Raw genomic sequence first — 22,998 nt, forward strand, 5'->3', positions numbered from 1 at the left:
CTGATGCTCTCTTTGGAAGTTCAAAGTAAGTATTTAGAATCTGGGAATTTTTTCCTAAGGACAATCACTGTGTTCTGTGTAATCCTACAAGCTCTTTTTCTCATTTTATGCCTTGAATATTCTGATATGACAACCAGACACTTCCACACATAATATGTTAAGTCATTTTCCTCATGTTGAATTAGTTTGCCAAATTGCTTTTTGATCATGATTCTGCAAGAGGGCAGACTCAGCTCCCTGCATGGGTGGAGATATACCTTAACAGCACTTTGTAGTCACCAGTGCCAAGACACATGGAAAGCAAAAGTGAACACACACTTGTAACTCCTTAACGTGAATGATCCGTATGTTGTGTTGTCAGCTTTGTGTCTTCTGGTGCAACAGAGTACCACAGCCTGGGCAACTTATTTTTTTTTAAGTGTAATTTAGTTTACATTTCTGGAGGCTGGAGAGTCCATGGGTGACTATCTGGTGCCTGTGTATTTGGGCTGTGCTCTAACACTGGGAAAAGGTATTACATGACAAGAGGTTGGGTGGAGAGTCAGAACCAAGAGGGAAAAAGTGTTGACTTCCATTCTAGCTCCATGCTAATGAAGGCAGCAAAAGATGGCCCATGTGCTTGGGTATCCGAGATCCATGTGGAAGACCAGAATGAAATTCCTTGCTCCTGGCTTTGCGCTGGCCCAGCCCCAGCAGTTGGAGCCATTTAGAGAGTGAACTAGCAGAAGGCTTTCTCTCGCTCTTTCTCTCTCTCTCTCTCACCCTACTTTTCAAGTAAATCAATTTTTTTAATGTGACCAGTATGGTCTATTGAATTAAGAAATTTTGTGGCAATTGAGAGGAAAATCTTTACTCTTTTCTGCTTTTGGTTAACATAGGAGATAATTAAATTTCTAGTAAATTTCAATGTGAATATTGGTCTTCATATGTTTTGTTTTAAAATTTTTTTCTAATTCTGAGTATTTCTGATACATAAGGTTTTCAAGACTTAATTATGTATGTTGTCTTTTTCAGTAAAAGAATGTATATTTAACCAGTTGAAATAGGGCATTATCAATAGATCCTTGTACCCTAAACTGTTGCACAGAAAAATTCAAGTGCTAAGGGGAGAAGATCAACTTTACTGATTCCAGGATTTGCCTAAACTGGCAGTTATCATTCTAATATATCTCCTTAGAAGTTGACAATTGCTGAAGAACCCTACAGGCAAAGCACACACACGTAAGTAGGTCTGTGTTTTTCTGTAATTAACACTGTGTTACGCATGGCATCACTTGAAATTCACATTGCTCTGATAATCTGTCAAAATGCAGCACAAGGAGCGAGAGTTTGGTGAAGCAGCTGCACTGCCACTTTGGATAACCACAGCTCGTATCAGGGTGCCTAGGTCCCAGGCCCAGTTCAGCTTTTCCCAATATAACATTCAGAGGGACAGCAAGTGATGGCTTAGGTACCCGAGTCCCTGCCATGTGGGAAAACTGGAATGAGTTCTGGGCTCTGGGCTCTGGGCTCTGGCCTAGTCTGGGACCTACTATTGCAAGCACTTGAAGAATAAAGCAGCAGATGGAATCTCTCAGTCTCTCTCTGCCTCTCACACTCCCTCTCTCCCTCCTTATGCCCGCCTGTCCTTTTTCTGGTCTGTTTGCCTTTCAAATAAAATAAAACAATAAATAATGAAAATTCAGTGTAACTTAGAATCAAGCAATATTGAATACACATAGGGCACTATTAGTCATGAAAGATGATCCATTAGCATAAGCTATTATCATCCCACCTAATGGCAAAATACCTAGTTTCAAAAATATTTTGTAATTGATCTTTTATGTCAACAACAAGAAAAACCCAAACTAATCTCGAGGCTGTGTGCCAACAGAAACACACATCAAAATGTACAGTGACTATTCTTCCTCCATTTGTTTCCTTAGCAAATAGAATTTGATTGCTGAGTTCTTCATGGAACGATGAGTCTTTTGTATTTTATTTCTATCTGTAGACACTGAGATCTGTCCCTCCGCCGTGGAGATGTTGTCTTATATGAGAGTCGTATTTCAGCAAACATAATTAAACCATCACAAACACAGCCTGGCATCAGTCAGACCAGAGTTCCGGCTGCCGTGCTGTGGTTGCATATGAAAGTATTTCACATTCTGCTGGGGGGAAACGCCACTAAATATTTCATGGTTTGGGGGGGAGTTGCTCATATTGTTTATTTCTCAATATTTTAAAGGTATACTTCATTTTTCTCGACAGCTATTTTTGTCTTCACGTTAAAGAAATAGATATTAAGGACAAAATCTGCATGGGGTGCCAAGAGCTGGTATTTTCCTGGAATGATGCTTACTGTGTGCATAAAAATAAATCTCATACTGTTCTCCAGAAAATGTCCTTGGCATTTGATGTGTTTTCCAACGCTACATTCTGCTAATGTTCTGCGTCTGAGGGTTTGGGGCGGCGGTGAGGCAGGGGGCGGGGCCAGAATCCTAATTTGATTGGTGTGGTTTAATATATATTTGGATTTTATGCAGACACAAAAAGAAGACACTAGAGGGTGCTGTTTGATTTTCTTTCTCACAGGGCTGCGTTGCAGATGTCAGCGCACTGGGGCACTGAAAAATGCCATCGTGTTCGATCAAATTACGTGAGGTACAGACGTGCCCTGGGTCTGAAGGGAGACAGATGAGCGAGTGAGCTGGAAGGTTCACAATGGGATGGAGGCCTAATTAATTCAGAATTAATGAAGAAGTAATTCTTTATTACCCTAACCTTGCATGATCGTCATCTTTTGATAATTACTTAATTCTTTTGGTTCAAAGAAACTTTATTAGATTTCAAGCTTTCACCAAATGTCAAATGGTTCCAAAAATAGCTAGAATATTAGACAATGTTAAACAATTAGTGCTCTCAAGTTTTGCCATTAGGATTTTAAGTAGCATGCATACCTATTAGTGGTTAGAAACTAATTATAGAATTCCCCATTGTCAGAAATGCCAGATCCCAAGATGTTGTTTCTTTTCATATCAAATATCAAGTCAACAAGATTCCCAATTAACTTCCCTCTTAACCTTTGCTAAATTTGTGCGTTTTTGTCTTCTCCTCCTTGAGGCAAATCTCTTTGAACACAGGGAAAAAAGCAATATTCTGGAGTTTTCTTTCTGTATACTATCATTGGGCTTACACGTGTCTGGTTTCATTTTCTAACATAAGAACAGTTGGGGAAAGAAGCCTTTAGTGTTCTCATTTTACAGAGGAGTAAAGGAAGGTATTGAGGTGTTGGATAATCTGTGTGCCAAACAGAGAGTTAACAGAGCGGGTAGAATCACGTCCGAGCTCTTATGGCTCCCAGGAAGTCCACGAAGGCACCTGCCGCGCATCAGTTCTGTGGACATGTCTGTGTTCAATCCAGAGAGCTGTGGTGCTGAGGTACCGTGAGAGTCATCGCCACAGACTGGCACAGCACCTCCCTGCCAGGCACCTGCCAGGCTCTGAAAGTTGCACCTGTGTGGCTGCTGTTGGCCAAGGAAACAGAATCAGCAGCGCTAAGGGTCACTTCTGAACAAAAGCGTGAAGGAGCTGGGCTCTCCAGGCTCCCCTCCCTCGACATGGTGAACATGAAAGTGACACAAGGAGCGGGCAGCGTCACCCCTGCCCAGCCCTCGTGCCAGACTCACAACTGTGAGCAAAGTCCAGTCGCAGCATCAGAAGATGGCAGCCCCTCCCCTCCGCAACCCCCATGCCAGGCTCACAACTGTGAGTGGAGTCTGCGCCTGGAGCTTTCCCATTGCAGCACCACAACCACGCCTGTCCTCGTAATAGACAAGTGAGGGAAGTAGACCAAATGAGCAGATAGCCTACAACAGAGGCATGGCAAGGACGGATCTCATTAAAAAGTGAGAAATCTATAGGTTTTACCTTTGTCATTTCTGAGACAATCACTGGAGAAGTTATGAAATATGTTCTATGTCATTTCCTCATTGTATATTTTTTGTGTAAAATTCATCTAAGGAATTCCAATAAGACAGGGGGTGTGATGTGACTGTGTACACCTCACCATCAACCTGTGTTTCAACAGTGCCTTCAAACCTATGCCTTCAACAGTGAGAATGGCAAAATGCTGTAACTCATTCAAGCCTTCAGATTTTAGCATGCAAGGTGGTCGGGAGTTTCATGGAAAAAAAAAAACATGTGCCTATGCAAAGGGGAGGGAAAAAGTATTGTGTCTCAGCTGGAATAGATGTTTGACTCCTTCATTCATCTCAATGCTAAGCATTTCCCAAAATAACTCAAGAAGGCCAAGCAGAAATGAATGCATATTTTTCTCCATCAGTATCAGTTGTCCTCTTTACAGCATAGCCCGTGTCACTGCCCACCAAGCCTCCTGGGGCGGGGAGAACAGGGAAATCAGGACAGACTCAGCTTATACCCTAGGGCTTTGGCCAAGCCATGGTGCGATGCCATGCCTTCCACAGGACAGACGACAGCCATGGCACTTCCATCCATACGCGACAGGACTCAGCATTGGTGCTCTGCTCTTTGGAGTTCCCAAAAGAAAAAGAAAAACATTGTCTGCTTCCATGCAAGACAACTTCAACATAAATGCCAAGTCGTTTGCACTTTGTTTTTTTAACTTTAAAGAAGAGAGGCACTCTGGGGATATATTTAGCAGGCCTTCGATTTTGTGGTTAATTATGGTAAATGTGTGTTTATGAGCCACTTGTAAAAGAGGGCACTCCCTGCTTCTTCTTTGTTAAGTACACACAGAGGACCCAACACCATGCACTGAAGCTCTAGCCAGCAGTGCCTACCTGGTCCAGTGGCTGCTGCTTGTTCTTTTGTATGTTTTTGTTTGTTTGTTTGTTTCTTGCACTTTGTTAGTATGCAAAGTTTAAGGTCACTAAACCAGCCACTGAGTCATGACAATACTTGAACACAAAGTTTATTTAAAGATAAAACACATTAAAAATTATTTGGTTGATTTGTAAAAAGAGGACAGGTGGGGTTTGTAAGGGGGTAGACTGGCCTGCAAACAATGGCCAAAGCTGGCATGGCAAGGTTGGAGGGCGCAGTGGGTGGGAAGGAGCTCATCACGAACCGCGGAGAGCAGCTCACGCACAGCACAGCGCAACACTGCCGAGCAGCAGCGAGAGCCCCAGAGGGAGTCCGATCTTCCAATCACCATTTCCAAGTTGCTCCAACAAGCCCTGTCTGTAAAAGCTTTGATCCCCAAATGGCACTGGCTCAACACAGATTTTTCTGCTCAGATTTCTCATCTGTCTGTCTGACTAGATTTTTTTTTTCTTTTAATGATTTTTCATATGAACCAAAGTTTCTAAGTGATGACTATTTGAATTTTCAGCAAGTAACATGCTTTTCACAACTGGCTCTTTAAAAGCCCTGTTGTATACCTTGGGAGAGGAGCTGTGAATTTCACTCATTTTCAAACTGTTGGCTGTTGGGAACAAGTGGCATCCCTTTCAGATGCTGGACACTTTCAAATCGGTTTTGACTTAGGGGTACACACGTTTTATCCTACAGAGGGTTGAAGTAAGTAAATTACAGTACTTTATATAGCAACCTTGAGTTAATTATGAGGTCGTGCCTGATTTGTAGACAAAGTGCCATAATGAAATTTGGGTCACGATGAGAAGGAGTGTCCAAACTGGAAGTTCTGCTGAGGAATTGGAAGCTGTGAACAGAAAAGAAGTAAGCTTCATGAGGAACAAAGAAAATGCCTGTCTGATGGCGTCAGACATCTTTGTGGAACTCAGCTAAACAAGGGACATTTTCCTGTCCAGAAGCCATTTTATCCACATGGCCCTGTCTAAGGAAGCAAAGGGGATGAATTAACCCTCTCTTGAGGAGAGTCCTGTCAATATCACAGTGCCAAGGAGATCCTGCGTCAAGACTATGCTCCTGTCTACTGGTGCCAGCACCCCATTCCCAACCTCAGCCCAATTAGCCTAGCTAGCCAGACTTAATGGTCCTTAATGGTCCTTCAGTGGTGGGATACCTTATTATTTTAAGCAACTTTCATTTGTCAAATGAAAGAGCAGAGACTTAAAGGTTTGAAAATGGTGCTAGAATTCCTACGGCATTTCCCCCTCATCTTTTTCTCTTCACTTCTGGAACTTTCACTGGTGAGTTGCTGATTGGGCTTAAATATGAATTTTTCCTTTATCATGACAGGCATTTTTTGTGTCCCCTAGGTGCCTGCCCAGGAAACAGAGGACCAGCTACCTCTGCAGCTCCTGCCATCTTCCTGCAGCGTTCCCGTCACACAGCTACACAAGGGTCCGTCCACACGGCTCGTGCAGATCTGTTCGCAGCCCCCGTTGTCCTCACACCAGTCCAGCCCTAAGAAAGAACAGTTGAGCACATGAGGGACACACAGTTCCGCCTAGTCACCTTGCATCTAGGGCCAAGGTTTAAAAAGAAGATGAGGAAAAGCCAATAGCAGGGAAATTTTGTAAGACCATAAAAAATATTTTCTTAAAGAGGTGAGGCATCTTGCACACCGCTGTCCCCAGCACCAGCCTCTTCTTCACTAAGACTCACGGCACAGTTGAAAGACGTCCAAGTCTTCACAGCCCATTGTTTTAATATTTATAGTGGGTCTTAGGGAACATACATACTTTTTCTCCTAATAGGTCCCACTGAAATGATCTGTTCCTTGGGTTCTTTTGTATAATCTGTGGCAATCCTGGAATTTTGTGGGCAATTCTGAAAGACAGAACACCAGAGGGGAAATTTCACACAATTAAACTGATAACTTATTCCTCACCATGTCTCCACCCCCAGAGAGGCAGTGGCTTCGGCCTGGAGCACTGTGGCTGCTCCGATTAATTAGAACCAATGCATTCTTGATCATTGAGCCCACTGGGACTGCAGGCTTTCTATTGAGCAGAATTAAATATACTCTGCACACTAGAATGAGATTCAAAGGGCCTCCGTGCATGGGAACGAGGATTGTTGTATCTCTTCAGAAGCTAATATATGCAGCATCGTCTGTAAGTAGCTCTGACCATAATTCATATCTTGATTTTGCAAACAAAGGCTGAGCATACCTCTGGAATGCTGAAGGGAAGGGAAGAAGTTCCAGGGCAATCCTGTCACATGGTAGGGATGTGATCTTGGTATAGAAGAGATGATGGGCTTGCCATCCCATCCTTCTTTTCCCTCAGAGGCAGAGCAAGTGATTCTGATCTGTAGGACCCCTGCATAAAATCTACCCCATGCCCAGGCATTGCCTTCAGTATTGGAGTCCAGCTCAAGCCAGTGGTCATCAACTTCAGGTCACCTGACTCAATATGCTCCCTGCCTGGTTCTCAGGTCAATTTCCCCTGTCCCTAGGGAACATTGGGCAGTGCCTGGAGACATGTTAGCTGCTATAACTAGCATGTGGAAGCTGCATGCACTTAGTAAAGGCCAGAGATGCTGCTAACGCCCGGCAGTGCACACAACAGCTCCTCATGCCAAAGAATTACTTGATTCAAAGTCACAAAGGTTTGAGAAGCCCTGGTCTGGGGATACTTCAGTGACCAGCTGGCATTTCAAAGACAGAGGAGCCAACAGACATCACTCCACCGTGTGTACTGTACATCTCACCAAAGATGGCAAAGCGTCCATCCTGAGCAACCGTGGGTGACTCCAGTTCTGTCACCTGGCATGCAGGACCCATAGAACAAGGCTGAGTGCTTAATTCCCACACTCTCACTTACGATTTTACAGGAGTACTTTTCTGAGTCACAGAGCGACACCGCACAGTGCAGATGGACCTCATCGTAATCCCCAATGAACTTGAAGACAGTGACATGAAAGCGACAGGTTAGGGAGACTCCATTCTCCTCGATGCCAATGGTGTTATCTTTAATGTTCTGACACCTAGTTGGGGGAGAAAAATGGGATCTTGGCTTCAAATCCTCATCTTCATTTCACAAGTTTACCGTTCACCTCAAACAGTCCCAAATGCCGAAAAAGCTTTTGCATTTAAAAGTGACCCCTGGGCTGCACAGGCATGTCTGTCATGATCACTGCTGTGTAACTTCACAGTTTGCTTTGAAACACTAAATATCACTTTGAATTAGTAGTATCCCAACTGCAACTAAACATTAAATGACTTGAGGGAGCACACTCAATTTCTCCACACTTCCGTTTCTCATTCCACCCCTCATAATGCTGTGTTTCACTGATAACAATTTAACCAACGCAAGATTAGTTCTTACTTCTCATGTACTTTCTTGAGTTAATTATCAGTGTTGGCAGGAGCCCCTGATTCAAACTCTACTGGGAAATCTTCTCAAGCGTTAAAATAGGTAGTGGCTGTAGGGGAATGAAGAGCAGTTAAGGAGGCAGTTCAAATGTTCACTGAGGAAGGTGACCACCACTTGAGAAAAACGCTCTTCCTTCTTGTGTTTTTGACCCAACTCATTGCCAAGACATCCCTCAGGCAAAGATATCTTGTGCCAGCTACTGGGCCCAGCGGCATGACCTAGCAGCTAAAGTCCTCGCCTTGAAAGTGCTGGGATCCCATATGGGTGCCAGTTCTAATCCCGGCAGCCCCACTTCCCATCCAGCTCCCTGCTTGTGGCCTGGGAAAGCAGTAGAGGACAGCCCAAAGCCTTGGGATTCTGCACCCATGTGGGAGACCTGGAAGAAGTTCCTGGATCCTGGCTTCGGATCGGCATAGCATCGGCTGTTGCGGTCACTTGGAGAGTGAATCATCGGATGGAGGATCTTTCTCTCCTCCTCTCTGTATATCTGACTTTGCAATAAAAATAAATAAATCTTTAAAAACCAAAACAAAACAAGAAAAGAGTCCCTCATCACCTTCTCCACACTCCAGCGTCTTTTTATGTGAAGCTCCTCCCATCCAGCAGGTGTTTCTGCTCCTCTTCCCCATGCATTACTGCTGCTCTTTCTTCATCCGAGTCACGTATCTTTTCTAAAGATCCCTGCCAGTGCTCTCACAAGGCAGGGACAGGTGCCCTTTCCTGGGTTTGCCCACAGCACCTTGTTGAGCTGCTCAGCACAGGAACCAAATCCTAATCCTTACCACAGCACCAACACATCACACAGACTGCAGCAGGTGTTTGAAAATCTTGGAAGCCAAGAAGTGCTTTCCAATGGTAAGGATAAGAGCAGTGAATTTTTCCTCCTATGTCTCTTTTCCCTAGCCCAAGGATTAAACAGCTTAACAAAAAGGAAAATTAAAACTTGAAGTCATCCTTCAGCATTCCCACACCTATTAAGTTTTGCAATTAGTCTTGTAGGCAAAATGTGACTTGTAGGCAATTGTCCCTTAAATGCTTTCAAACGAAAACATGCATGCTGTGCTTTGCTTCATTGTTATTATCCATTTGGATAATCTAAATTGGTTCAAGGATTCTAAAGTGGAATCAGCCCCAGCCTTTGCAAATACTTTCCCTCTTAACCATCATCTCTACCAGGGACATAACCTGAGGTTTAGGGGATAAGAAGAACATGGAGCCAAAGCAGGCAGACCTGGGGAGCAGCCCTAGTTGCCTGGGCACATTCACAGAACAAGTAAGACAAGCACAAGCATCGTCTACCCAGGGCCAAAGGGACACTTGTCCTCTCCTGTGTCAGAGCACACAAAAGCAAAAGAGAAGGGTTCCTCAGGGCTGCCACCAAATGCTGGTGACAGGAGAAACTGACCCCTCAAAAAAGACTGAGGTGGACTCCCCTTTCTATTCATTTATTCAGCAGTGAACATGGGTTTTCCCTTACATCCATTGGAACAAAGCAACCACCCATTTGCCAAGGAAAAAACGAGGACAGATGGGGTCAAATTAGCCTACATTATGAAGTCACCTCTCATCCAACAACAGGGCAACTTGAAGATCTTTATTCAGACAGACACTAGGATGAGCTGAGATTTATGATCATGCTGGCTTATTCTCCCTCTCTGGGTCAAGTCTGTCAAATGTTATTTTATTTTTATTTACTTGAGAGTTAGGGTGGCAGGGGAAAGAAAAAGAGGCTGGGTGACTTTCATCTGTTGGTCCACCTCCCAAAATGTCTGCAATGACCGGAGACAGAAGAAACTTGGAGCTCCATCTTGCTCTCCCTGTGAGTGGCAAAAATCCAACTGTTGGAGATATCTTTGCTGCCTCTCAGGGTTTGCCAGCAGAAAGCTAGAGTCAGGAGCTACAGTGAGGTATCCAATCCAAATAGTCTAATGTGAAACACAGCCACCTTAATTACTAGACTAAATGTCCTTCCTCCTAAAACTATTCTTAAATGTTAACCACCTGCTCATCATTTGAAAAACACCCAAGCCTTATCATTTGGGTTTGCATTAGTAATGTGGCTTCTATCTAGCACATTTATGCTGGGAAAATGTGACGAGGGAATGAAGGAACATAGAGAAGAACTGTAATGTCTACCCAAGCAGCAACATCTCCCAGTTACCAGGTAGTCATCAATTCCTTCCCTTCATTTCTGAAGGTTAAATTTAATTCAGAAAGACAAATCCCTTAATAAAGTCTTGGCTGAAAATTCCACAACATACCTTAGCAATGCATGTTACATGCCAGGCCTGATCAGTGAATGGGGCCGCATGTCCTACTCTTTCCCTGACAAATTAAGTGGCTTTGGTTAGCCCTGTCCCTTACCTCTCAAAAGCTGTTTCATCTGCCACATAGCAGCTGTTCCTTATTTGCCCAGAAAAACAACCTTTTCCTCTTGGGGAACTATTCCTCTCCCATCTTGCAATCATAAAGCTAACTGCACCATTCACGGTACCATGCGTTATTATACAAGTTGATACTGACCCCAGACATCCCCGGCCCACAACGAAGGCTAGCCCAATGAGCCCATACAGGCTACTTATGGTCCTTTCTTGAGATTACTCACATTGGATAGAGAACAAATTATTTTCTCCTCAGTTGTGACAATGCAAGAATGTGAGTCTAGGACTGCCAAGGACTAACAAGGCCAATGAGAGATACAAAAAGAGGCAGAGACAGAGACAACAGGAGGGGCTTTGGACAGCCTCTTGATCTCCACATCCAATCATCCTTGAAGCCGCGTCCATGATTCAGTTTTGTAAATGCTTTTTTTTTTGTATAAGTGAGTTTGAATTGGTCTCTGCTGTTTACAATAGAAAGAATTTTGATTAATATAGTCACCTGCTTGAAGAATTATTTATATTGGAATGATGAAAATGCTCTAAAATTAGATTATAGTGATGTGTGTATGCCTCTGCAGATTTATCTTAAAAAATCATAGAATTTTACACTCAAAGCAAGAAAATTTCATTGTATATAAAGTCTGCATGCAATAAAGCTGTTAAAAATGAATTATTGTAAAATCGATTATAATACCTGTAAACTGCCTGACATAACCAGGAAGTGCTTTTTTTAAAAAAAAAAAGATAGTCATTCTTTTGATTGCTTCATCTATAAACTTTTCTTGCCATTCACTCACCACATCAATTTTATTCTGCAATCACTCTGTCTTAGAAAGTACATTGTGTGATGGGCCTACAGCAATGAGGAAAAGAAAACTTGCTGATTTTATAGGGCATTATTACAGTGTCCCCTTATCTATGATTCTGCCTGCCCAGTTATAGATAACTATGGTCAAACACAGTCTGAAAATAATCAATGGAAAATTACAGAATAGTTGCCACATTCTGAATTATGCCATGTGTAGCATGATGAAAACCTGTGTTATCCCCATCCACCCTGCCCAGGATGTGACATCTCCCATCCATCACTCAGTAGTGTGTCGGTCATCAGATAGACTGTCACAGTACTGAAGCGCTGATGTTTAAGGATCCTTGTGTAGTGGCCTGACGTTACATCACAGTGCAAATGTCGTAATCTCACTTCATTTCACCACTCAGGCATTGTGTCATCTTCCATTGTCACAAGGAGGATTATATTATAATAAGGTCTTTAGAGAGAGTAAAACCACATTTATACACCTTTAATTACAGAACATCATTATGATTGTTCTATTTATGAAAGGCTCAGCTGGGACAGTCCACCCATACACAGGGATCTCCACCCACTTCTGCTAAAAACAAAACCATATAGAAATAAACAGCTTGATTTTCACACCTACTCATGGTATGATTAATTATTATTACTCGTTTCTTACTACAACAGATTTACACATTGACCTTTATTATTGAAATGCATATAGGTACAGGAATGTGTGTGTGTGTGTGTTCAAACTATATACCATTCATGGTTCAGACATCAACTTGAGGGTATTGGATGCAATCCCTATAAATAAGGGGAAACTACTGTCTTCCAATTTCTCTTTCATTTTGAAACTCCCTATTTGTTCATTGTTACTACATCTTTCATTTGCAAAATTCAACATTCCTCTCAAATGAAAGTTCAAAGTGGACAGGACAGAATCTCTTTGATCACATCTAGAAATAACGCATCCTGTAGTTAAGTCACACAGACTGGGGTACCTGAGAAAGTGGCTTGTATGACTTCAAATGAGTTGCTTGATAATCTCTGTCATGCGAGGTTCATAATATGTACCTCATAGATTGTTATGAAAAGCAGATGAATTTACAAACATAAAGCACTTATCCAGTTGATACATATGGTCCTATCCCCTTCCCTGTCCAAACACAAGGGTGCAGATAAGACAGCCATTTGTCAAGAAGCTACTCACCCTCCTTCAATGATGAAGTACCGGAGCTTATCGTTGCTGTCACGGGAGGGGGTGGCATAGCATTTGTTGAGCGTGAGGATTAAATGTGTGGAGTCAGCTCCAACCACAAAGACCCCTACATACAGCACATCTCTAGTGGTCAACACTACCTCACCCTGGCGGTAAGGATGTTTGTAAGAGGCATTTTTGTAGAGCGCCATCTTGGTGGTGAAGCTACCTTCTTGGGTTGGAACTGTCAGGTTAATGACACTAAAAGGGAAAACAATCATAGGACATAGAATGTCAGACAGCTGTATTAGTTCAGGAGCCTACCACTTTCATGCAGAGGGAGGACAAAGCAAGTGGCAGTAAAGTCTAAGGCCTTGCTAGCCAATCTGGTACTCGTGAGCCATATGCACCAATTCAAATTGAAACAAATACAATTAAAAGCTCAGTTCCTTCTCCATGCCTCCAAGCCACAAGTCACTTTTCATGTGCTCAGTGGTCCCATATTGCTATATATTGGATCTTCTAGATTTGGAGCATTCTATAAGTTCTATTGCACAGTGCTGGTGCAAAGCATTTAGATCCAAGAATTAAGAATTGTATCTCCCTCAGTGCATCACAGACAAGTGCTGGCAGTTTCGATTATGCTAACCTTAACTGACAAAAGACAAAGCAGTGTGCATACCCAATGAGATCTCTTACCTTAGCATAGGCTTCACAACAGAATCCAAGGAGATCTTGATATCTAGTTCATAAGCACACGAAAACTCCACATTGATTGTGCGGTCCCTGGTGATGATGTTGCCAGTATTGTTGGCACTTTCAATCCAGATTGTGTTTTTATACATGATATGAGTGCCGTTGGACTGCAGAGTAAGGGGAGGGTGGTCAGAAATCATTATACCTGGGAGTGAGCTGGTGGCTTACGTTTCAAATCCATATCTCTGAAAGGGAGCAAATGGCTTCATTCCATTTGTAACCTGGAGGCCTGTGTATATCAGTGTGCAGCTAGCCTCAACGTTTTACTGGGGGAGGAAAGCACTGCAATCGATGTCAACAGCACCCTCCAGTCTGATAATGTTGACTTCTAACTATGACTAGCTTCCAGTTATTTATATGCACATGCGCTGCAGACAGCACGGAGTACTGCCGTTGTGAGCTAATGCACATCTTCTTTTTCAACCCTTAAGTTGAGAAAGTTGATATCTCCCTTGTACCACATCTTTTACTAGACACTTAGAACTGCCAAGTGCAAATTTTACCTCCTTTTAAAAACATTAAAGAACAGAGTCTCAAATAAAAGACACACAGCAAGAAGAAACAAGAATCAAGATAAGAAGCAAGGTGCACCGCTAACCTAAGTAGCTCAAAGTTGGAACTTGGTGACTTATTGATCATCAACCGTTAAATGATATTTGGAACATCTCAACCCCCCGACCCTCGCATTCACTGAGCCTAGGTGTATTCAGCTGGAAAAACAATGGAAGCTTAAAAGAAGCGACAACAGTTACGTGATCATGTGGGGACAAAGGACAATAGCAAGCATGGAATCAAACCTGTCATAACAGTTTCAGTTCAATGAATCACTGAGCACCAAATGATGCTGTCTTTGTTGTCTTTCATTTTGATAACGACCTTGGCTATTCTCCATGGAGCCTATTTCTAAACAAAACACTCTAAAGTTAGTCTTAAACAAGTAAATGTCAGACTGTGTTGTGGAGGAGCAGATAAAGGTGCTGCCTGGAATGCCAAAATCCCACGGAGTTCTGCTTTGAGTCCTGGCTGCTCCACTTCCAATCCAGCTGCCTGCTAATGCACCTGGGAAAAGCAGTGGAAGACAGCCCAGGTGCTTAGATCTCTGCATCCATGTGAGAGACTAGAAAGAAGCTCCAGGCTCCTGGCTTTGGTCTGGGCCCAGCCCCAAGAGTTGTTGCCATTTGGGGAGTGAATCAGCAGATGGAAGATCTCTTTTTTTCTCTCCCTGTCTGTCTAATATTTGTCTCTCCCTCTATGCAACTCGGATGTTCAAATAGATCATTTTTGAAAAAGGGACTACATGTGCAAACTCTAGGAGCTGTCATGATCTTTGTCAATTACCCCAGCCTGCTCAACTTCCTCACCTGCACAATGTTTCCACAATTCCCTTTGGTGTTGTTGATCTGAAAGGAGATAAAATCTTCACCCTCAATGCCGGTGCACTGCCTGTCATTGATCCTCACACCCTCCCTCTCAAAGCCAAGCTGGAAGAGTTTGCACTTGGATATGGACACTTCCATCTGGGCCGCCTTGCAGGTCACCTCTGCGTCAATGATGTCGTGTGAGTCTGCAGAAACAGTCATAACAAAGACACAACTTTAGGAGTCAGCCCTGCTGTCGGGGCCGGGGGATGGGGAGCAAGGCCTCCCGTTACCATTCTCTGCCACAAGAGCCAAATGATCTCCACTTAGAGGCTGCAGCATTTCTAATTAAGCTTTGATCAGACCAAATGAGTCTATGAATTCCTTCAGAGCAATAACTTGGACATAGGTAGAGCTTTGATCAGACCAAATGAGTATATGAATTCATTCAGAGCAATAACTTGGGCTATGGTAAGGGCAGTGCTAATAAGATTGCCTTTTGCCTTTTCTTTATAAATCCAGGCCTCCCCACTCTACCCTCGCACACTTTTGGCAGCTAATTTTTTTTGTAAGTGCGGCTTGCTGTGGCCTGGATAAAGGTCATGTGCTGCAGGAGAAGTAGCACTGGTCTGGTCACCCTCAGCACTACCCCCTTTGCAGAAGCCCTCACAAGTCCCAGGTGAGCACCAGAGCTTGCTTACTGACATGGTGATGAACCAATTGATATTTTCTCTGCGTATATAAACACTGGGTAATAAGCACTGTGGGAACACAGAGAAACATTTTTTTATCTGCTTAGCTGAAGCCCTGGAACAGCAATGTTGTCACCTCCCATGGAGTCTGTTAGTCAATTAGGTTTTCGTCCTCAGAGTGTGTTAAATTAGCCCGAGTTTCGAAGCTACTTGGCTAAGGAAAAGGCCCCGAGGGGCTAGAAAGGCAGCAGCCCCCCTCCAAGCGACATCCAGGTGGGTTCCACTGAGGACAAGGCCAGGGCTATCTTAAGCTACAGTTAGGAAGGAGACCCAGAGCCCTTGTTAGGAACCGCTTCTTCACGCATTCCAGTTGCATCAAGACCAAATGGCTTTGGGTCAGATACAGCAGGTTTCAAACCAGCATTTCAGCACCTGGCCATCTCGTCCTAATTCTCTTACATGTTGTCACAGAAGAACCATTCTCTCCACTGAGTCTAAAATATCAACTTGGAGCTTTCTGATGTTGAACTCACCCCCATATGGAACAGGCTGGCTCCATTCAGGTACAAATTTGCACCTATGATTTATTAAGGAAAAGAATGTAGCTTTGAGGAAATGAACATTATATAAAAGAGAGGGAAGTCCAGTTGTTGCCTTGTTCTGCTAAATGTTTCCTGTAAACTTGGGATTCAAACCTACAGAATGGGATGTATCAGGTTTCTCCGTAGAGTTTTCCTGCACGACTGCCAAGCCTTCCCCACTGAGGCTGTCTGGGTGGGAGATGGCCCTTGTCACTCACTGTTTCCATAGGGCGGTGGTTCAATGCAGCCACACAGCTCCCCTCCATTGTCCAGCTCACAGGTTCGGTTGGGACAGTCTGCCCCCACACAGGGATCTTCAACCACTCCTGCTAAAAAGGAAAACACACGGAAACAGACACAACTTGATTTTCACACCTACACACAGTAGCATTCGGTTATGCTCTGGACTCGCCACTTTAATCCAATTAGACATGGTCAAATGAAAGCTGCAAGACAGCAGACAGGGCAGCCTTCCAGAAAACAATGGCAAGAGGTGGTTAATGGAGGGCTTGATTCACGCCTGGCCCTGTGCTTCATGCTTTAGCCAAATTGGCTTCTTTGACCCTTACAGATACTCCTCAAATTAAATACCCATAAGCCCTATTTCACAGCTGAAATTTGCCCAAGGTCACAAGTGAAGATAGGTGGTAAAGATAGAACACAGACACTTATCTGCCAAGATATGCCATAATCACTGTACCCACCACACTGCATTGCAATTACTTGCATTTTTAGTTGTATAAAAAGGATGATTCAAGCTGTGCGTGTGTTTACCATACACACAATGTGGTTTTCACATGTTTGCATGATAACATCTGGCTCCACCCTGCCACTATCATCAAACTGAACATCATAGTTGGAGTTCCATAAATATTTTCCAACAATGAAAAATTTAGAGCCAGTAATATCCCTGAGAGATCCCTCACCAAGATTTCGTGGTCTGTTTTGATTCATAGCCCACCTTTCCCATAAGCTCTTGTTTAATTTTATAAAACTCAGACAAAACCAAAAACCTCCATGCAACTCCATCAACACTAACTTAGATTAATAGCACTGTTTTGTCAAAAGGGAAAAACTGTAAGTATGATATTGACGCAGGTAACATATTCCTACTGTATTATTATGAACAATATTCATGTAATGGATGACTCTCCCCGCAACATGTTCAGCGCCTCGGCTTGAGAGCCCCTAATGGAGAGTTTTTTCTTCTAGGGACTCTATTTACAGAATCTTTCTACCAAATAGAATAACCCTGCCATACATCACGGCAGAGGATGATGATTAGCGCTGCAGAAACAACTTTCATTCCCAGCATGAACCAAGCAGACATCCTGAGTTTTTGTAAGAGAATTTTAAAAGGACGCAACATGTCTACTAGACAGGAGGAATTCGTTCATAAGATCAATGATACGCCACCAAGATTGACTACAGGTCAACATATCACACACTTGAACATGAGAGTACATTGTAACTATTCTCACCACATAAAAAGACACACAACAAAATAAATAAACGCAACAAAACAAAAACCCCATACTGTCCCACAGCTGCACACAGCACGCTTGAGTCAGGGCGTCCCAGGTGGGAGTACATGGATGGCCTCACATCATTTTGTGTTCATTTCTGGAAAGATAACTGGAGGAAAGACTTCAACATCAGAGAAAGACATTTATTCCTTACTGCTTCCCTCTAGAAAGACCCTTTCACTTGCTCTGGGTGCTTGTGGTGCGAGGCACCCAGCAGCCACTCAGTGAGTGCCCTGGCTAATGAACACAGCATAGAAATGACCAAAGAGTCCCACAGAAAGAACAAGTGGAGATTGCAGCCCACAGGAAAGAAGAAAACTCAGGTGCAGATGAGGTGGGCTGTCTGCCAGCTGGCAAGTAAGATATGGTCTTGGGCTGAGAAGCTTACAGATTCAAAAAAAAATGTAGAGCAGACAATTTTTCAAGTTACTTAAAAGATCGCTTAACATACTAAAATGCAAAAACTACCAAACAAAACATTTCCTACAGACCAGTAATTTGTTTATTTCTGAAATCACTTAATATATGCTTTTATTAACTACCTAATTTTTAGGTCCTAAATTAAGTGAATTCCTACAGATGAAAAGGAATAGTCTGCAAATTATCCATGTGTTTATTTAGTCTTGGCATGGGCCATTTTCTTAGCGGTACCTGTGCATACCCCAGGTTTGTGTTGGGAGTCAGTTTACAAACACACATTCTGTGGGTCACAGACTCAGGGTGCATTAATGAGAGTGACCATTATGGACATGGACACACATATTTATATGTTTATATGCACTTATGTTTGTGCATCTATATGATTAACCTGGTGAGAAAAAGAACCCATTGCACAATGGAAATAAACTTGTCCCTCTGCAATTGTGCACATGAAGGTTCAACCAATCCTGGGTTGAAAATATTTGGGAGAAAGTAGTGTCTGTACTAAACCAGTGCCAACAGTTCCGCTACCAGTTCCTACACAACACCGCTGTTAACTGTTAACATGGCATTCATGGTAGCTGTTAGAAGTAATGTAGAGATCACAAAGTACAGGAGATGATCTGCATTGGCTCTATGCAGATAACGGATCATTGCCTTGAGCAATGGCAGATTTGGCAAAAGATACTTGATTCAAGTCTTTATGAATATCAAGAGTCAACTGCACGCATCAGAATGATTTTCCTATTACAGAAAAAAATAAATACAAGAATTTTTAGTATGCAAACTTGTGAAACACAAAAGTACCCCCCAACTCTCATAAGAATATATTACTATTACTGTTTGTACCAATACTTCTGAAATCCATGCAGTCTTCTCAGATGAACTTTTCATAAACTTTTTGAAGACCCCCTCATTTGCATGGGCTTCAGATTATTTTGTACCAAAGTAAACATATCTCTTAATTTCACCTTCCTCAAACGTTTATAAGTTTTCTCAGATATGGGGTTCACCTATGCAGCCAGCTGTACTTTTCTTCACAATGCTGGCAGATTCAGCCAGCTCAGTTTTTACTTAACTCACCTCTTGCCATAGACCTTCCTGGTCACACACATTAAAGGGGAATGAGAGAGCTAAAATCCATTAATTAAAATCCATTTGAAGTCCCCTCAGATGATGTCGCTCTACTTCACAAGGCCCCGGCTGGTACTCCTCTAACCTCAAGGACCTCAGCTCCCCAAGTTTATTTGTTGATTTCCACAACTGGACACGAGCTGCAGTGAATCAGTTCCACTGCAAACACTGCACCTTGCAGCTCATAGCTTTACTCTGCAGTGCTGGAGGCAGAGCTAGGAGCCATGCTACAGAGGACCAGCAGTGCCTAGACCAGCAAAGAAGCCACAGAAACAAAATAATTCTCTTACAGCAATTCTCCTTCTCAATCCACTCGGTGCTAAGGATCCCAAAGGCGCGGCAGGCCTCTCCGTAGGCCGCCAGGGAGCCACACAGCTGGAACTTGTTGTGGTTGTAGCAGCCATCCAGGTAGCAGGACTCGTAGAAGGGAAGGGGGTCCAGGAGCCCATAGCAGGGCTGGAAGAAGCCTTTCATGTCCGTGAGCTTCAGGCAGTAGCCATCACCCTGCATCTGCTGGATGTGCACGTTGTCACACGTGGCTGCGTACTGGGAGAACTGTAGCTCGTTGCAGCTGGGGATAAGAGGTCTGGTTAGAATCGGTGAAGAACAGCAATCTGACACACCCAGTGGATGGTAGAACCACATGGCCAACCCTGGAGTTAGTGAAGTATGCCAGTGCCAAAGGAGATGACATCTTTTTTTTTTTTTTTTTAAAAGACATTTATTCAGCGTCATGATCAGACTATCACATTTAGCAATCAACAGCATGGGTGCAAAAAAAAAAAAAAAAAAAAGAAAAACTACATTTAAAACCCTTTGTTGGAATGCTTTACACTTTCCACAGAACAGAAACTAAAATAACCTGTTATACAATTAGTCACAAATACAGTCCTCGAGTTTTTTTTGCCCATACACATGAGTATTGTCTAAAACATGTCTTCTTTGTAGCAGCTAGGCCCTGCCACCACTGTGCTTGGCTGAGTTCACAAATCTGTTGTAACCTGTAGCTTCCCTGTCACTTCTCTGGCTCTCCTCTCCTGCTAAGCTTTGTTTCCTGGCAGTCATTAAAATCTTCTGCCACTGCCATAGCTACTGCTGCTGCTGGAGCCACCATAGCCACCTTGGTTTCGTGGTTTAGCAAAATATTGGCCGCCACCACCATAGGGGCCAGAGCTTCTGCCCCCAAAGTTTCCACCCTTCATGTGGCCTGGACTCAACCTACGTGAGGTAGTGAAATGGGTCCTCGTGCACTAGGACACAATGGGTTAAGCTAAGTGAATGGATTAGTAGCCAAAGTGCTACACGAAAGGCAGATATTGATATAACAATCATCCCTTTGTCGTATAACTTGGTTCAACAATCAACAGCAATAATACTGATGATAGTTAGCATATTTGAAAGGAAGTACAGAACTCTCTAAGGTAATTCTAGTTCAGTTATTTGAAAGCAAAAAAAATCTCTGCAAGAAAGTTAGTATCCAGTTGATGAGAGTTTATAAAGGATGAAAGCGAACAAGACAGGAAGTGGGGGAGTTAATGCGAACAGTTCCTCAGCAGGAACTGAACCTTACTTATCTTTGAAATCCCCAGAACAGCGTGAGTGCACAAAGTTCACTTTTGTTTTCTGTCTGTAGGTCAATGACTAGTATTCTAGAGAAAACATCAAATTAGGAAAGCTGGAACCCTGACTTTGCCATTTACAGGGCCTCATCATGTAAATTAGTAGATGTTTCAGCCTCCGTTTCACCCAGGCAAGGAAGTGATTATTATAGATGTCGCCCAGGCCTCTCCCCAGCTCCGGGCCTCATCATTCACAGAGCAATCTAATGTACAAGACATTACTTAGTTTATCCTTGGAGCAGCGTCAAAGGGCATAATTTCCACAACTGGATGCTTAGCTGACATCTGCCATGTAAAGCACAGGGTGATCAAACCATTACACAAGCAAAGAAATACCAGAAAAAGAGAGAAGTAGAGCCAGCGAGGTGTTAACATGACTCAGCAGAGGGCCCTGAAGTAAGAACCTTGAGGATAACTTGTTTAACTCGTTCTATCTCAGCCAGCCTGACCATAACATTTTAAAGAACAATTTCCGGTATTCATCCATTTCTGCCTGCTTGGACACAGTAAAGCTTATGATAAAACTCAAGGACACTCAATTAGGCCCAGTAATAGGGAGCAGGGGTCAGCCTTCTCTGAATCGGCTCTTTATTTCCCTCTAGCAAGGGTATTTCAGTCCCAGGTGGACCCTGGTCAAGGCTAGAGAGTTCTAACTCCGGGTACACTCTTCTGCTGGCTGTCAGAGGGATTTAATCATATTCCTGCCTCTGCAGTTCAAGAAATTACTGGTGCTTCTGCTGTACCTATTTGAACCATCACAATCCCCTAAGCCCCTTGGCTTTGCTCTGCCAAATAGAATGGACCATACTAGGGAAACCACACTCTTTAGGAACACTGTTCAAGACCCTAAGAGGATTCAGGTCACCACATCTAGTGACCTGAAAGTTTGGGTGTGCTCACCTCTTCTGCATGCCATTGGTTTTCCAGCTCTGGGCCAGCACCACACTGCTCACCACTGGCTTCCCTCGCAAGGTCACATAATCATCTGTTAGGTCACCATTGAAGTTGCCACAGAGGCCACACACTTTATTCTGCAGCCTCTCACTGATGCTGATTTTAATGACGTTGAAACCATTATAGTAGATCTGGATGTCAGGGCTGGTATCAATTACAAGAAATCCCTCACTGCTGTAGATTTTGGTTGCCAGACCAGTTATGAATGGGACATTCACTTGTGTGCCATTCACCTAGGGGGTTTGAGAGAAGGAGGAAGAGTTAGAGTTGGATTTGTCTTTCTTTCTTTCTTTCTTTCTTTCTTTCTTTCTTTCTTTCTTTCTTTCTTTTCTTTCTTTTTTTTTTATTGTTGCTTACATTGTATTATGTAGTACAGTTTTATAGGCGCTGGAGATTCCCCCCACCCCTCCCATACCCCTCCCCCCATGGTGGATTCCTCCACCTTGTTGCATAACCATAGTTCAAGTTCAGTTGAGATTCATTGCTTGCAAACACATGCCTAGCATAAAGTTCAGCATCTTATTGTCCAGATAAGTTCAGTGGCCTCTTGGGGAGACCTTCTATGGTCTGAAGATAGGTCTAACAGAGTAAAGATCCAGTCAGTTAAAAGCCCCAACAAGGCCTCAGTATCAACATACAACATTATGGAATTAATTGACATACTATTGGGTAAACAATATGTTAAAAATAATGCAAGTTCCATTCTTCGAAACATCTGGGTTGAGACAGTATCAATGACAGGTTCAAAAAATAACAAACAACCAAACAAAAAATTACAGGTTAAATCAAGGCAAACATGTGGTATCTAATCTTTTGGGATTCGCTCATTTCCCTTAGCATTATAGTTTCCAGTTGTGCCCATTTAGCCACAAAGAACTGCATTTTGTTTTTTTTAATAGCTGAGTAGTATTCCATGGAGTAGATGAAGACAAGGCTTTTTAGGGGGATGGAGGGGTATGATTTAGAGAGATCTCCCATCTACTGATTCACTCCCCAGATGTCTGTAGTGGCCAGAACTGGGCCAGTCCAAAACCAGGAACCAGTAGCTTCTTCTGGATCTCCCACATTGATGCAGGTTCCAAGCACTTGGGTCACCTTCTTTTGCTTCTCCCTGCACATTAGCAAGGAGCTCAATCAGAAGTAAAACAGCTGAGACATGAACCCATGCCCATACAGAATTCTGGTATTGCCAGTGGGGAGGCATTACTTGCTATGCCACAACACCATCCCCGGGCTTTTTTTTTTTTTTTTTTTGCAAAATCAGAGAAAATGTCTTAGACATTGTAAGTCCTAAAATCTGTATTGTAGCTACT

General features: G+C 43.1%; 1 protein-coding gene across 2 annotated transcripts in view; it reads right to left on the reverse strand.

The window, feature by feature from the left end:
• Positions 1–4,911: 4,911 nt before the first annotated feature.
• The window catches only part of LOC121154046 (tubulin-specific chaperone cofactor E-like protein), a 155,606-nt gene continuing 137,519 nt past the window's right edge, over positions 4,912–22,998 (reverse strand). Inside the window, exons 21-30 of one of the 2 annotated variants that reach the window (XM_040976804.1) lie at positions 21,632–21,918; positions 19,403–19,683; positions 16,251–16,361; positions 14,763–14,965; positions 13,345–13,508; positions 12,658–12,906; positions 7,716–7,878; positions 6,630–6,717; positions 6,235–6,351; positions 4,912–5,683 (exon numbers count right to left, since the gene is read on the reverse strand). In XM_040976804.1, coding sequence (XP_040832738.1) covers positions 5,583–5,683; positions 6,235–6,351; positions 6,630–6,717; positions 7,716–7,878; positions 12,658–12,906; positions 13,345–13,508; positions 14,763–14,965; positions 16,251–16,361; positions 19,403–19,683; positions 21,632–21,918 — 1,764 coding nt within the window. In that variant the 3' untranslated portion in view covers positions 4,912–5,582. Of the gene's footprint in view, positions 5,684–6,234; positions 6,352–6,629; positions 6,718–7,715; positions 7,879–12,657; positions 12,907–13,344; positions 13,509–14,762; positions 14,966–16,250; positions 16,362–19,402; positions 19,699–21,631; positions 21,919–22,998 lie in introns of both variants that reach the window. The other variant, XM_040976805.1, reaches the window with a different exon arrangement.

This window comes from Ochotona curzoniae, unplaced genomic scaffold (genome assembly GCF_017591425.1).
Source record: "Ochotona curzoniae isolate NIBS_2020 unplaced genomic scaffold, NIBS_Ocur_1.0 contig_2723, whole genome shotgun sequence".
In the NCBI taxonomy this organism is placed as follows: Eukaryota; Metazoa; Chordata; class Mammalia; order Lagomorpha; family Ochotonidae; genus Ochotona; species Ochotona curzoniae.